Source organism: Neltuma alba, unplaced genomic scaffold, assembly GCF_004799145.2.
Source record: "Neltuma alba isolate B1F8T4 unplaced genomic scaffold, ASM479914v2 tig00000261_pilon, whole genome shotgun sequence".
Classification (NCBI taxonomy): Eukaryota; Viridiplantae; Streptophyta; class Magnoliopsida; order Fabales; family Fabaceae; genus Neltuma; species Neltuma alba.
The window spans coordinates 101,658-118,786 of NW_021631982.1; the positions used below are offsets into that span (position 1 = coordinate 101,658).

The window sequence follows — 17,129 nt, forward strand, 5'->3', positions numbered from 1 at the left end:
TCATTCATGGCCAAAGCTTTAATGACGTTCAAATTGCTAACAAGGTTAACGGAAGTCATATTTTGCAAGTTGGCAAGCCAAATGATACACCATCCAATCAATGGCTTACTCTCTGTTTTTCCAGCTGCAAGATTATTCTTATTAAGCCTTGATCAGTTGCTTATGATATCTGGAGCAAGTTTGGGGATACTTGTCAACAATATGGTTACTAAGATTATGATGCTGTTGTCACCTGGATTGGGCGCTTGAGAATTCAAGGAGCAAGTAATGAACCAGGCATGTTATGTCTAGAGTAGCATGGTATGCTTCACTAGAAAGAATGCTTAAAATTTGAAAGCAGTGGTTTTTCTGCACCTTTACATCCATGTATAATAAGCCTTTTGGTTTCACCAGAGAATCTACTTATGGCAAATTCAGACCTGCCAGCAGGTTTTAAAAAGGAAATGCAACAACTTCTACATTAATATTTCTTTACTTCCTTTCATTCTTCCAGGATGACATCCTATCCTTAATTATTAATCTGGTGATTGATTCATATCACGTTAAACTTTATCAAAATTTAAAACACCAACAGACACATGAATCCACTTTTAGACAAAAGCTCATAAAAATGTAACCTATTACTAATGGATTAATGACTGAGTGAATTTCAATTACAATGAAACAACACAAAACATGATTATCCCTTTTTCTACCAATATGCACAAGCTCATAACACTCTCCTACCTTTGGATTCACCGCAAGAGCTACATCACCAAATAAAGTCTCTGGTCGTGTTGTAGCCACTGTCAAGAAGTCACTCCTACAACGAGAATAGTTATCAAAATATCATTTCTCCCACCAATGGAAATTGTTAAAGGTGCAGCTACATAGATAAAATAAGGTATTATTCAAGGTGTAGCGATCAAATCATCAAATTGAAATGATATGTGCTGAAAGTGGGCTCTTTCTCATTTGGACCTAATCCTCAGATAACCCTAATTTCTTATGACCGTTTATGCTCTCTATTAGGATTATCTTCTACCTTTTATTTAGGGATTTCAAATAAGAATATTTCCAGATTGGTTTGAGATTTGATTTGATGAATTTATTGAGATATCATGTGCAATTTCATTGCAGTCTCTCCTCCCATATGTATCAGATTTCATAATGAAATAAACACAGATTTATGAGTCCAAATGACATCATGTTATCAGAGCTATGGCTATGTCTTTCAAGAACGTAGTGATCGGACCATTAAGAGCCTTCATCGCCAGCAACAATTCTACCCAGAATCCGTTAGCGAGTGCAGGAGGCTCACCAAGCATGGCCGAATCTGGAGGGAGTTCACAATCTAGCCTCTAATTCCTCTCAAAAGATGATCATTCATCATTTAAATGGAAAAATTATCTCCAATGGTCTAGAAACATTCTAATGTTTGTACGAGGACATAACAAAGAGCACTGCCTAACATGGGACCCAAAACCTATAGAACCAGAGGATTCAAAGCACAGGACCTGGTGTGCTAAGAACAATATGGTCATGACATTGTTGATTCATTCCAGGAATACCAAAATTAGTGAGAAGGTAATTCTCACTAACTGTGCCCGAGAAATCTAGGAGTCGGCCAAACGCACCTTCTTTGCCAAAGACAATATGATGGTGCTTCTTCAAGTGAAATGGATGTTATGCTCTCTCACGCTAGGGGAAAAGACCGTAACCTAGTATTTTAGCACACTGATGAAGCTATCGTAGGAGCTTGATTTGTATGAGGTATATCATTGGGCCTGTCATTCAAGTAGACTAAACATCAAGAAGATAATAGAACGTGAACGTTGCTTTGATTTTTGAAGATGTCAGAGGTCACATAATGGGCATGCAACCACTCCCATCCGTTGAGGATGTCTTCAATATGGTCAAGAAAGTTGTAAAGAAATCATTTATATCACCTCTAGTATCACTTCTTCCCCATTTTCTCCTATTTCATCGACACCAGTAAAGAAAGGTTCAGCCATCGTTACGTGGGGTAGCCAAGGACATGATCAAAAAGGGAAGAAGTCCTGCTTGAGATGTGATTATTGCAACAAAAACGGTCATACTCAGGACACTTGCTAGAAAATTCACGGAAAATCAACACACCTAAAACAACAAACCAAGGAGATAGTAAGGGAGTGCCCACAATGAATTCTGATAATAGGACTCTAAATGTTGATGAGCTCACAATGCTTAGGCAGATTCTAAACGAATGCACTAGTAAGAGATCTACTCCATCCATAACTTTAGCCCATTGCCCCATTCAGGTACCATTCTTCTTACTGCCCTTGGCACTATTATTGGGTCCAAAAATATATGGATTGTTGATTCAGGTGCCACAGACCGTACTACTTGATTTCGAGAATTATTCTCCAAGTTTAGGCCCTATTTTGAACACACTTGAGTTCAGGTTGCAATATATGTGCTGAAGTTATGTGATCAGGAATAGTGCTGAAAAACATCCCCTATGTTCCAAAAATACCTAGTAACTCGCTGTTTGTTAAGTGCACAACCCAAGATTTAAATTGCCTTGTTATTTTTGACATATTTCACTATGATTTTCAGGACTTAACCTTGGGAAAGGTGATTGGCAAAGCTACAGAACATAATGGGTTGTACTACCTTGAATGGACCATAACAAACAAGAGATACATGGCTGTATCTATTTTTAAGTCCTAGTTCCTCTCCTATGTCTCAAGAAATGCTTATGCTATGGCATTTTAGACTTGGTCATCCTAGTTATGATTTGTTTCCAAATTCTATAAATAAAATGGATTTCCAAATTCTATGATAAAATGAATTTCCTATTTTATTACGGAACATGTCAGCTTGCCAAACACACCTGAGCTTCTTACCCATCTCATACATATACACCAACATAAACCGTTGCCTTCACTCATACTGATGTTTGGGGTCTTTCTCGAGTTGCAACTAACTCTAAGGCCAAAAAGTTTGTGACTTTCATAGACGATCATACTCGCTTAACATGGCTATTTTTTATGAAAGAAAAATCTAAGCCGTTTTCCATCTTGAAAAATTTCTATACTTTCGTTCAAAGTCAATTTCAAGCTAATATAGGTTTTTCACAATGATAATGGAAAGAAATTTGTTAATTCTCAATTTATAACCTTTTTTGCCAAAAAAGGCATTCACCATCAAACATCTTATGCAAATACATCCTAACAAAATAGGGTAGCTGAATCCAAAAACCAGCATCTTTTAGAAGTAACTCGATCTCTTCTACTAGGACAAAATGTACTGAATTTTTATTAGAGGGATGTAGTGCTTACTGTCACATATCTTATTAATCGCATGCAATCAAAAGTTTTAAACTTTTAGACCCCAATCAAGAAAATCTTAGAAACTTATCCTCAATCTTATCTAATTCATTCTCTCCCTACACGTGTTTTTGGTTGTACTTCATATGTGTTTGATGGTGACAAGAGAAAACTTGAATTTGGATCCATATTCTTAGGCCAATCCCCCACACAAAAAAAGGTACAAGTGTTACCCTCTAGCCACTAAGCAAGTCTATTTCACTATGAATGTCAAATTTTTTAAAACACTACCTTTCTATCCCAAATTATCCATTCAAGGGGGGAGAGGCAGTGAATGGCCAATTTGGACAGAACAATAATCTGGACAGCAAGCTAGCAACCCTATCAATGACACCCAAACATCTCTAGATGTCTTTTTTCTTGCTCCTAGCCTTCAAATCTTCGAACCTATACCAGAAATGCCTTTTTCTGCATCTGAAACACCTACTCCAGCCACAGAAACCACCTCCCATGCACCTGAAATTCAGCCTGAGACGTCCACCAAACCTGACTCTCCTCTTCCCAACAATGCTGAACCATTCTTGGAGCCAAAGACAAGTGAGACACAGGAAAATCAGATGGGACAGACAACCAAAAGTGAAGAACCCATTACTATTCCAAGGCAAAGTCATGAAACCAAACCTAAGATTGATCTTAAAGATCTCCAATGGCCGACAGCTCTTAGAAAAGGCAAAAGAAGCTGTACACGGTATCCAATAAGCACATATGTCTCCTATGACAAGCTCAACCCTCAATTTAAGACCTTTATTATCAATATAGATAAGGAGGAAATCCCAAGAACATTTAATGAGGCAGTAGCCAATCATGATTGGAAGCTAGAAATAAAGATGAACTAATGGCTCTAGCTAAAAATGGCACTTGGGAAATTGTTGACCTACCTCGAGGGAAATCTATTATAGGGAATAAGTAGGTGTTTACTAAGAAATACAACCCAGGTGAGAGCACCAACAAGTACAAAGCTAAACTAGTAGCAAAGAACAACCAATGACAGATGCTCCACCACTAATTACCACATATTCGTCTAGGGGAACTTTGTTACTAGGAAGAGCAAGAAATAGCATGTTTTGTTTAGAGCGTTGGCTCTAGGAATCTATGAAGGAATTGGGATTGTTCACCTACTATGAGAACTAGGCATGAAAGTAACTACACTAGTTTAGATGTGGTGTGACAGCATGGCAACCCTTAAGATTACAAATAATCCTATCCAACATGATCAAATGAAACATGTTGAGATTGACCGCCACTTTATCAAAGAAAAGATTAAAGCTAAGGCAGTTGATCTGGCCTACATCTCTATAGGGAAACAAGTTGCTGACATGATGACCAAACCCTCGGTCAAGGCCAAATTCGAAGAACTCTCAAATAAGTTGGGAATGATCAATATCTATTTGCCAACTTGACAGGAAGCGTTGAAAGTAGGCTCTTTTTCAGTTGGACTTAATCCTTAGATAATCCTAATTTCTTATGACCGTTTATGCTCTCTTTATTGGGATTATCTTTTGCCTTTTATTTAGAGATTTCAAATAAGAATATTTGCATATTTGTTTGAGATTTGATTTGATGCATTTATTGAGATATCATGTGCGCTTTCATCGCACTCTCTCATCCTATATGTATCAGATTTCATAGTGAAATAAAAACAAATTTATGCGTCCAAATAACATCAATATGAGAATAACATCAGTTTTTGTCTATTGAGTACCTTGAACCTCCAGCAACACGGTATTTGATATAATACAAATAACCAGACTCTTCTGAATATTCCACTTCCTAAGCACAAAGATAAGGCTCGATTTAAATATTACAGCCAAGTCAGATAAATAGTAGCACAACACTAAATTGAAAGCTACTAACCAAATCAGAAACAGCAGTCTGAAGAGCAGGAGACCAATTCACCATGTATGACCCTAAAGTTGAGAGCAAGAAGAGTAGTGTTCATATCTTACTCTCACAAATGACATCAAACATTAAATTTAACAAGGCTCAAGATTCAATAACAACTTTCAGTTGACAAGCAAAAGAACATATAACTGTAATGGTTCATGCAAAAACATATCCCTCTCATAATAATTGAAGGTTTGTATCTATATATTCTGTTGCACATATGAATGGAAATAAGTCTTTATGGCATCATACAAATGTTCATGGTATCAAAACAACCATACTCTAGCTTGGGTTTGGCCTAAACATTTAAGGCTAGGGTGATCAGAGGGTGCTAACAGCCAACACTTTTAGATCTTTCTATGACAGCCACCTTGGTCACCAAGTGCCACCAATGCCAATCTAGTTTCCATCACCATTCATCTATTGAATGGTCAAAACAACCTTCAATAGGCAGCAAGTGTATGATCAGACGTCATAGGAAAAGGGAAAATAATAATAACTCGCTCGAACAACATCAAAGCCAACCTTTAACAAAGCATCAAGTATGCTAGTCGGGAAGATGGCAACTCTATGGTGCAAGCGTGGCTAATCAACTCAATGACTACAAAGATAAGTACACATTTTTCTCTCTTCCAATCGACATAAGAAGTATGGGAAGCAACGACAGACATGCTTGCCTCCCTCAAAAATAAAGCTGCCATTTTAAAGATAGAGAGTTTCCTCCATAATTACAAAAAATATGATCTCTGTGTTACCCAATACTACCCTAATCTAGTTGTTCAGTGGCAGCAGCTTGATTGGTACAATCCATACAAACGGAAGTGTCCTGAGGATGTAGCTCTATGCGGAAGAGAATTTTCAAATCTCTTCTTGGTTTGGATTTTGCTTTTGATGAAGGCACCGTTTGGGTGACACCCCAAACCATGGTTTGGGTGATAAGTCACCCAAACACCCAAATCACCCAAACACCCACCTAATTTGCACAAACCATGATTTTGGCTCCAAAACCATGGTTTTGAAAAAAGTAAAAATTTTTTGCTTTTGGAGAAAAAAGAGAGAGTGTGAGAGCCTATAGGATATGTATTTTGTTATTTTTTTTTATAAACATATTTTTTATAAACATATTTAATCTTATATTTTATAAATATATATACATATTAATTATTTATTAATTATATTATCTTATGTATTATTAATTATGTTAATAAAAAAATATTATTAACAATTTTATTCCTTCAAATTAAAATATATCATAAAATCTATTTTTTCTGTAATTATCATATTAATTTATGTCTTTTTTTTAGTAATTTGTATATATAAAAAGTGCTTCTGATAACAACTATCCAAACACTCTCACTTATCAAAATCACTTTTTCATAAAATTTATTCTTTCCAGAATCTATTCTCAAGAATCACTTTTCCAAACCACGGTTTGGTTTCATCCAAACACACCTGAAGTCCAGGAAAGAATAATGAATTTTCAAACCTTGCCTTCCTTACATGCAGTATTCTTCTCCATGCGAAATGAAGAAAGAAGAAAAAGGCTCAACTCTGGTGATCTATCTAACACTAGTGCATCACAACCTAGTGCATTGCTGTCCAAGCGACCGGCTTACAATGAAAACATAACTAAGAATAGGTTGTACAACCATTGTCAAAAACAAGTGGCTATAGAAGTTTGTTAGAAGCTGCATGGAAAACCCCTTGGGAAGGATAGACAAGAAAGCCAACAGCATTTTGGCACTATTGAAGACAACTAAATCAAATTTAAACAAGAGGTGGAGCTGCTCAGGAAATTGTTGGAGAAGCATGATTCCAAGGAAAAACCATTTCATCTAGGCATTAGCCCACACAAGTAAAGCAATCTTAGCTCTAAATGCTAATGTGCACCATCAAGGGTTGTGGATTGTTGATTAAAGGGTCACAGATCACATGACTAGTAATCCAAGTGTACCACAAGTATAAAGCCTTGTCATATAAATATATCTAGGCAGTTGATGGTAAATCCACAAAAGTAGAGGAAATTGGAAGAGTGAAAGACAGTTTAGCCTCCTTGCAACAAAGCAAGAAAGTTGTGGGCGTGATGTATTTCTATTTAGGGCTTCTCTCTAGGCCTAGATTTGTTATTGCCATCTTTGACTTGTCTTTCAAATACTATTATTTGCTATCTTTTGCAGTATCTTATCAATCTAGATGCCATTTATTCCTATCATTTACTTCCATGCTCATTTTGGTTTAGAACTACCGAGATTCTTGTGGTAGTCATCCCTTGGTATACCTCTTGGAGCATATCAAATCAAGACAGAAGATAGGACACTTTTTTTCCCATTGTATCTTTCTATCCCTAGTATCTCAACGTATCCCTCTCATAATGATTGAGGATTTGTATCTATGTATTCTGCTGCACATAGTAATGAAAAATGAGTCTTTACGGCATCAAACAATTGCTCAATAAGGAAGAATGGAAGACAAGTTAGCCTCCTTGAAGGAAAACCAGAAAATTGTAGGCGTGATCTATTTCTGTTTAGGGCTTCTCTCTAGGCCCAGATTTGTTATTGCCATCTTTGACTTGTCTTTCAGATATTATTATTTGTTGTTTTTTGCTGTATCTTATCAGATTTAGATACCATTTATTTCTATCATTTACTTCCATGATTTTTTGGTATAGAACTACCGACATTCTTGTGGTGGTCATCCCTATGTATACCTCTTTAAGCATATCAAATGAAGACAGAAAGTAGTGCACTCTTTTTTCCCATGGCATCAAAGCAGGTATGATGAACCAGAAAAATCATCAATAGTAGGTCCACTGTCAACACCACAAACAGGTTGTAAGACAAATTATGTCCCATAGTGGGTTAATTAGCGAAGAACTAACTATGAAACAAACACTTCAAACAAGAGCAAATCCACGTCCAGATCATGTAAACATGATGTAATGTTTTGAATTAAAAGACTTCCCGACAAAATACAAGCAATCAGGAAGAAACAAAGCAGCATAAGCATAAAACATAATTCAGGTTATACCTTGGTAAATCAAACCTTTCTCATGAAGCCTGACAAATGCCTCAATAACAGCTCCTGCAGAAATGGTAGGGCAAGGTTATCACCAAAAAAAAAAAAAAAATTGGTAGGGCAAGGTATCACTAAATGTAACAGCCAAGGCAAATAATATGATAGTACGTTTTCAAAATTTAGATGGTGAGACAGATTAAGATGCGTGGAATAGACAGTAAAATAAAGTGGATAAATTAGAAAAGACTATCAAAGTGCACCAGAATTATTTACTACATATTTCAATCACCCATACAACCCTTCAAAACAGCTATATAACCTCATAGATTAGTTAGAGTTCCAATTGGTTGAGAACTGCCTTACGACTTAGCTGTTCATCTAGGGTGAAGTGTTCTCTAGTCCAGTCACAAGAAGCACCAAGTCTCTTGATCTGATTTGTTATGGTTCCCCCATACCTGATGATGTGCGAAAAATTAAATGAAACTTATGATAAGGCAAGGGAAACAGGTTGATGATAACTTACGGAACAAAGGGCAAAGTAAAATCACAAAATGAAAATTATCATTTCTTAATAGTGAATAAATTTGAGGAATTATAAATAGTGGGAAACATTAATCCATCTTAATCAGGTGCTCCAAATGTTAAGCTAGACACACCATTCAATTATATTTTCATAATTAACCCACATCATATGTGCAACATTCAAAATGAAAAAGCTAATGTAAAACCGGATCCATCAAAAACAAACAAGAACAAATGGACGGGACAAAGAACACTTTGCCAAAGAAGGACTTAGCTCTTCAGCCTTGAGCAGAAGGACTCATTTAAAATCACCCGAGCAAAAATGCACGTTTTGCCTAGCTTTCTAATCCAGGATTGATCAAGATCACGTGATCCCACAAACTGGATCTTCATTCCTTGCAGTTTTTTTACAAGATCAGACCAGATCTGGGGGCAGAAGATCAATATCTTGATCATCCCAAATCATTTCAACACAAAAATATAAAGTCATGAAGTGAAGAACTATGATAAAATTAACTACAATCTCTAACATGTGCACAGCACCTCACACAAAAGCCCTTTGGGCTTGAAGAGTTTGAGTTCATCATGACAAATGGAAGGCGTTTACTTATATTTACTCAATTGATATTATTTCTGTGAAAATTGAAGCTGCATGCTAGACGCATCAGGTTACCTTTGTCACAAATCATTCCCCAATTAAACTTTTTGAATTCAAGTTTCTAATAGCAAATAGGTCCATTAAGCAAATAAGACAAGACTTCATGTAAGACAGCCAACAACGATGCCTGTGCATCCTTAACAAGGTAGATGTAAAACTAAATTTTGAGATAAGACATACTTCTCTTTCCACTGCCAAACTCGGTATGTGAATTCCTCTCTACTCAATTCAGTCCTTTTTATTCCTTCAGATGCAAGCATTCTTTCAACAACCAACTGGAAAGAGCATAATAAAATTCAGCACAGGAATAATTATAGCTTCAGCTAAAGACAAAATAATGAGGACACAATGCAATGATTACCTAATGCCACAAACTAATGTAAAGCCTAAGGCAGATCAACCAACTAATTGAATGACATTATTTCCAAGGTAACGTCTGCAAGAAAGATAAGAGAAAAAACAATGAAGAATAGACACTCCTTTTTGTTGCACATTTAAGTATTTAAGTAATAGCTAAATAACAGCTCCTCCCATATTAGTACAGAAAACCAATGTTCATTAAATATTTCTGTCGATTATAACAGAATTGAAGGTTGGGAGAGACGATACTGAATAATTCATCATATTATTGATGAGAAACCCAGCAGTTAAATAGGCTACTAAGTGCTATCTTCTACAATCAGAGGTAATAAAATATATTTAAGACTAATAAATACAGGGAGGAATCATATCCTCCAAGATGTGTCCGTGATATTAGGAACCATAAAGAGGAGAGATTTTAGCAACGATCAACACAGAGATATTAGGGCTGAGATTTCGAACACTCCCCCTCAAGCTGGAAAATAAATGTCAAGCATTCCCAGCTTGCTTCAAAGTCCTTCAAATTGTGTTCTAGCCAGAGGCTTTGTCATAATGTCTGCGATTTGTTCAAACTGTGGGTAAACTCATATACCTAACCCACATACACCTAGACATTAGCTATGCTGTAGGGGTAGTGAGTCAATTCATGCACCAACCCCAAGAGGAACACACAGAAGCAGAATACAGGATTCTAAGGTACTTGAAACTGAATCCAGGAAAAGGAATCTGTTTTGGTGATAACAGAACAAGGGGAATAGAAATCTTCACTAATGCAGATCATGGGAGATCAATGGAGAACAGGCGATGAACAACAGGGTAATACACCTACGTGTGGGGCGACTTGGTTACTTGGAGAAGCAAGAAACAGAACGTTGTATGCACAAGTAGTATAGAAGCAGAATTAGAGTAGTAGCTTTAGGAGTCTGTAAAGGAATCTAGATAATTAGACCTCTAAAGGAATTGAAGATCAAACATGAGGGACCTCTACAACTATAGTGTGGCAATCAGTCCAGTATCGAGATGACCAAGAATCTAGTCTACCAAGTTTGGTTTGATTTCCAGATTGCAAGTAGTTTCCATTGGAATCTCATCTAATTTAGTTCCAAGAAGTCCTATTTCTTGTAGGAGGTCTAAAGTGTATTTATGTTGGGATACATTGATTCCTTCCTTATTTCCGGCAATCTCCATCCCAAAAAAATACCTCATCTGGCCTAGGTCTTTTACTTGGAATTTTGAAGCTAGTTCTTTCTTTAATTGGGCTATAGCCTTCTCATCATCTCCAGTAATCACAATGTCATCAACATACACCAAGAGAATAGTGACCTTGTTGTTGTGTCAAGTGAACACAGTGTGATCTGCCTGTCCTTATGTATAACCATCCTTCTTTAGTGCCTTTGCAAATTTGTCAAGCCAAGCCCTAGGAGACTGTTTGAGTCCATATAGGAACTTTCTCAGTTTGCAAACTTGAGTAGCATTTTCTGCTCTTCAAACACCATCAGGAATTTCCATATAGACTTCCTGAGTCCTCATTTAAGAACGTGTTCTTCACATCTAGTTGGTGTAGGGGCCAATCAAGGTTGGCTGCCACAGAGAGTAGCACATTAATAGTATAGAACTTGGCCACTGGCGTGAAGGTTTCTTGATAGTCTATTCCATGTGTTTGGGTGTACCCTTATGCTACCAGCCTTACTTTATATTTGTTCAAGCTTCCATCTAGATTGAACTTTGGAGTGAAGACCCACTTACAGCCTACCACCTTCTTTCCTTGTGGCAAAGTAGTGATATCCCAAGTTCTATTTTCCCCTAGTGCTTTCAGCTCCTCCTCTACCGCCTTTCTCCAGTTTGAGTCTGAAATGGCTTGCTGTCGAGTATTTTTATCTGTTAACTATTTATCACAAAGCTTTGCATTCTAGAGGATAAGTTACCATAAGACACAAATTTTTGTACAGGGTATTGAGTACAAGATCTTTTCCCTTTTTAGAGAGCAATAGGCCAACCTAGATCTTCTGAACCTGTCATAGGATTGGAATCATGGTTGCACCTTAAAGTAGGAGAGACTATCATCATCATTTCCTTATTCATTGTTTCTAGTACTTAGTTCCGCGTTGTCATGGATCTGATTATTAGTTGCAAGTCTGTTTGAGTGACTTTGTGGTGTTGCTGGATCATTTTCTGAAGTTTCAAGTCTGGTGTGTGTATTTTCTGAGAATCCAGGTGCTGTTTCAGTGTTTTCAATTTCAGGTGTGATTTGAGTTTCTGTTTCAGGTGTAATGGGGATATTTTCTATGTTTCCTGTTGTGTTGGGGACGTTTTCTGCTTGTTCAGTTCTAGTGACTGTTTTCAAGTCTTTTAGTATAAGGGACCTCCTGAATTAGCCATTCTTCAACCCATAATTCTCTCCCTGAATGGGTAATTTAGGATAATATGCTCTTTCCTCATAAAATACTACATCTTTAGAGACAGAGGTTCTTAGTGACTGGACAGTAAAATTTATATCCTTTTTGGGTGGTTGGATATTCTAGAAAAATGCATTTTTCTGCTTTTGAATCAAGTTTTCCTCCATTATTGTTGTAGACAAATGCCACACATCCAAAAACCTTTTGAGGTAAGTTGCTGATGAGGGGAACATGGGTGTAGATTTCAAGAAACTTTTGAATAGCAGATGTGGAGTTGAGTGTTTTAGAAGGTATCCGATTGATGAGATGAGTTGCAATGAGTATTGCTTCTCCCTAGAAGAAGCTTGGGACATTCCTCCCCAATAAGAGGGCTTAGGTGACCTCAAGTAAATGCCTATTCTTTCTTTTGGCTACTCCATTCTGTTGGGAAGTGTCAATGCAAGAGGTTTGATAATGTATTCCTTGCTGTTCTAAGTATTCTGTGAATTGTTTGCTTATGTATTCTCGTGCATTATCACTTCTAAGGACTTTTATTGAGGTTTGAAATTGACTCTTAATAAGTATAGGGAACCTTTTGAAAGTGCCATGAATTTCAAATTTTTCTCTAAGTAAATATACTCATGTTACCCTTGTGTGATCATCAATGAAGGTGACAAATCATCTTCTATTAGAAAGAGTTTTGATTTTTGCTAGTCCCCTATGTCAAGTGAATCATAGTGAAAGGAGAAGTACGTTTGTAAAAGAGTGTTGAGGATAAGTGGCTTTTGTTTGTTTAGCAAATTGGCATGTATCACATAGGAAATGAGAGGAATTTTTATTAAATAAATTGGGAAACATGAGCTTCGTGTGGATGAAACTAGGATGGCCCAATCTTTGGTGCCATAGCACTACAACTTTATTTTGGGAGTCTGAGCTAACTAAGGCTTTATTTGTCTATCTCTTTGTTCCTTTAAAGTAGGAGAGTCTGTCCCATTCCTTAGCGATGCCAATCTTCCTTCTCGAGGTCATTTCCTGAATCACACATCTATTATCAACAAAAAAAAAAAAAACACTTGACATTTCTATCCCTCAGTCAGTTTAGTGACAAAAACTAGGTTGTAAGCTCGCTCAGACACATATAACATGTTATGAATTATTAGGTGAGGTGATAGTTGAATTGTACCTACCCCCCTTACTGGAGTGAAATGCCGTTTGCTACTTTAACTTTGAGATCTTCATAACAGTGTTTAATAGATGAAAATAATTCTTTATTACCAGTCATATGGTCAGTAGCACAAGAATCAATAATCCAAACATCATTACCAGTTTCCACAATATTAAGAGCAGTAATAGAATTACTTGACTTCACCAAATTTACATTTGGTGTGCTCATTTGCTTCTCAAGCTATTTGCATAGGAGTTGGAGTTCTTCCTTGCTTAGATTGTCTCCACTCTCTTCTCGGCTTTCCACATGATATCCCTTGCCACTTGTTTTCTGTTTATTTCTTTGGTTAGGGGGTTTTCCATGTAGCTTCCAGCATATGTCTCTAGTGTGTCTCTTTTTATTACAGTAGTCATGCCACTTGTCACTCTTCTTGCTAGTTGTTTCTACGGGATTAGGTCCCTTAGCAACTAAGGCCAACATTTCATCTTGAGTTAGGACTCCTTTGGTGAGTTGCTTTCGGCTTTCCTCACATTTTATCATGTTGAAGGTTTCAGAGAGAGATAGAAGGGATTTAATCCCCATAACTCTACCTCTTCTTCAAATTCCTCAGTCAGTCATACGAGCAACACGTACATTCTCTCCTTTACCAATTATCCATAGTATTGTGCATCTTCTACACACTTACAAGTGTATACTTCAAAGAGATCTAATTGCTGCCAAATACAAATAAGTGAGCTATAAAATTGCATAACAGACATTTTACCTTGTTTCAACTCATTGAGTTGTTTCTTTAACTGGAATAATGCTACTGTGTTATCTGTGGAACAGTAAGTGCTTTTTGCAGCATCCCAGATTTCCTTAGCAGTTCTTGCAAAGAGGTAACCTTCACTGATTTCAAGGGTGATTGAATTGCACAGCATCGACATCACCTAATTGTTTTCTACAAACCAAGTGTCCAAAGTAGGATCATTCGGGAGTGGTTGGTTTACTTCACCATTGACGTATTTTTCCTTTAGCCTCCCCCTTAGGTACATCAGCACACTTTGGGACCACCTAAGGTAATTGCTGCCACTTAATTTATGCGTAATTACCATGTTTTGAGTCTCCGATGCTGGGTTGAGCTTTGGTGCCATGGTCGACACTAATCCTGGGCCAATCAACAAACTCAGGGTCGAGGATGTAGCACCTGTAGTGTTTGACTAGGTTATGGGAGATGATCCTGTGATCAATGCTGTCGACCCATTCCATGGGTTTTGTCGCATCAAGCCAAACAGGGGTGGAAATTCATCAAAATTCATTTTGAATTACCACAGCTCTGATACCATGTCGATTATAATAGAATTGAAGGTTGGGAAAGAAGATCCTGAATAATTCATTGTATTATTGATAAGAAACCTAACAGTTAAATAGACTACTGAGTGCTATCTTGTACAATCAGAGGTAATAAAATATACTTAAGGCTAATAAATACAAGGAGGAATCATATCCTCTAAGATCTGTCCGTAATATTAGGAACCATAAATAGAAGAGATTTTAGCAACGGTCAGTGGAGAGATATTAGGGCTGAGATTTCTAACAATTTCAAAAAGTCAAAGCCATACCCCAAGCAACTAAGGGATGCAAAATCAAATACCATCACATTCAAAAAAATATATTGGGAGAAAGACCACCAGTAGTCTGCATAACAGTAACAAGCAATCCCCAAATAAAGAACTCCGCTTCCCTCATCCCAACAAACTATTTAAGGAAAACAAGAACGCCTCTAAGGCCTGCCAAACCCACTATCAACAGGAAATAAGAACAATCTCAACAAATGGAACAAGTTACACTTACGGCTTTCACTTCTTTCACTCAAAATAATTTCCCTCCCTTACCGCATCCCCAATGCAAATTATAAGAATGCCTCTCCAAGGTCGACAGTTAAAAAAAAAAAAAAAGATCACAAGGGATTTCTCAAAGTAGAGATCACATATTCTGAGAAACTAACTGATTGATGCAAAAAGGAATGACTTTGATGAGCAGGGGTGAAGAAGATAAGAAAGATAGAAGGAAGATGATACATGTCAACAGTAGCTTAAGTGTTAGATGCTTAGGTGGCAAGGGAGCAAATGTGCGTTTTGTTGTAACAGAATGAGGAATTAGTTATAACAGACTTCGATTCCTAAACGGCAAGAGAATATAAATACCACCTCATGTGTAATTGACGAGTGAATAAAAGTTTGAACTCTATTCTCTTCTCTCTGTGTTCTTCTCTTCTTCTTTTCTCTTCGGCTTGTACCATTGGGTATCAGAGCCGATCTCTGGCTATGGCGCCAGATACACGCTCCTCGGACCGGTTGAACAACTTGGAGCAACGATTGGAGATGCACACTGTTTGTTTGAAGGGAGATGCACACTAGTTTGTTTGAAAGAAGCCACGCTCATCTTGAATAGAATTCTTCGGACATTTCCGACCTGAACCAATGAAGCAATCCATGTCATTACGCATCGAATCATGCTTGCAGAATCTCACCAGCACTGTGACGCAACTGGCAAAACAGAGTCTTAAAGAGCATAATGGTGGCTCTACTAGTTCGAATCAGAGGGATCTTCAATTTGGCACGTTTAGTCATTCCCGAACCAAACTTCGCCCCTTCCAAACCGAGTCGACCGAGTATTTTCCTTCGATGGTTTCGCGTTGATGGTTCAGATTTTCGCGGATGGTCTTATCGCTGCAAGCATTTTTTACCGTCAACTCCACATCAATAGAGCATCGAATATGTCTTCTGAGCATTCACCTGGAGGGAAAGGCGCTCAAATGGCATTTGAATTTCATGAAGACAAGATGTAAAAACAACCTTTCGTGGGACCAATACTTTAGCCATTTGGAAGCAAGATTTACGGAGGTTAACCATCTCAGTCCCATGCTACAGCTGAAACAACTTCAGCAAACAACGACCGTCAATGAATACATAGAGGCATTCGACGATTTACTTACGGAAGTTGACCTTCCAGAAACGGTTGCCATGGATTGTTTTCTGGGTGGCCTTCGTCCTGATATTCAATCCTTTGTCGACGCATTCAAACCGTCTAGCCTTGCGAGCCTCATGCAAACGGCCAGAATTCAAGAACAGACCATCGCAGCATGGTGCACGGCTAATCCAACATTGAAATCATGCATGTTTCCCTCCACTTCACCTCCTTTACAGCAGTCCTCGACGTCATTTTCCACATGGTCTCCCTCTCATTTCAGAAATCAGGGCTCACGACTACTTCGTCCTCCTCTTCAGCACCTTCTGCTAATAAACCTTCGATCACCTTGTCAAAGAAGGAGATGGAGGATCACCAAAAGAAAGGGTTGTGTTACTGGTGCAATGAACGATATTCGACCTCTCATAAGTGTAAACGTCTCAAGTCATTAAGGCTAGTAATTCCAAAGACCATCGATGAGGAGTTTGTGGATGCTGTTGATAATTTAGAAGATGGTACTTCACAAGAAGTGCCAATGGCTACTATCAACGCAGTTAACGGCGCTTCAGGTGCTTCTACATCGCGCATTGAAGGTTACATCAAGAGGTGTCAAATTGTGATCCTTGTTGACACGAGCAGCACACACAATGTTGTCAATGCTTCATTGGCAAAACACCTGCATCTACAGGTGACTACAGAAGGAGCAATGCATGTTAACGTTGCAGGGGGGCGAACACTCATCATTGATAAGTTTCTCTCACAACCCTATCATGGTCAATGCAAGGGTCTTGGTTTTCTAATGACTTTTTGGTAATGGACCTGGGCCAATTTGATCTCATACTAGGTGCTCA

At 37.7% G+C, this 17,129-nt stretch overlaps 1 protein-coding gene across 1 annotated transcript in view; it reads right to left on the bottom strand.

Moving 5' to 3' along the window:
* The window catches only part of LOC114711769 (valine--tRNA ligase, chloroplastic/mitochondrial 2-like), a 33,422-nt gene extending 22,445 nt beyond the window's left edge, over window positions 1–10,977 (bottom strand). The window contains exons 1-7 of the mRNA XM_028896223.1: window positions 10,831–10,977; window positions 9,610–9,704; window positions 8,613–8,704; window positions 8,262–8,315; window positions 5,205–5,257; window positions 5,053–5,120; window positions 727–802 (exon numbers count right to left, since the gene is read on the bottom strand). Of these exons, the coding sequence (XP_028752056.1) occupies window positions 727–802; window positions 5,053–5,120; window positions 5,205–5,257; window positions 8,262–8,315; window positions 8,613–8,704; window positions 9,610–9,704; window positions 10,831–10,977 (585 nt within the window). The remainder of the gene's footprint in view (window positions 1–726; window positions 803–5,052; window positions 5,121–5,204; window positions 5,258–8,261; window positions 8,316–8,612; window positions 8,705–9,609; window positions 9,705–10,830) is intronic.
* Window positions 10,978–17,129: the final 6,152 nt, after the last annotated feature.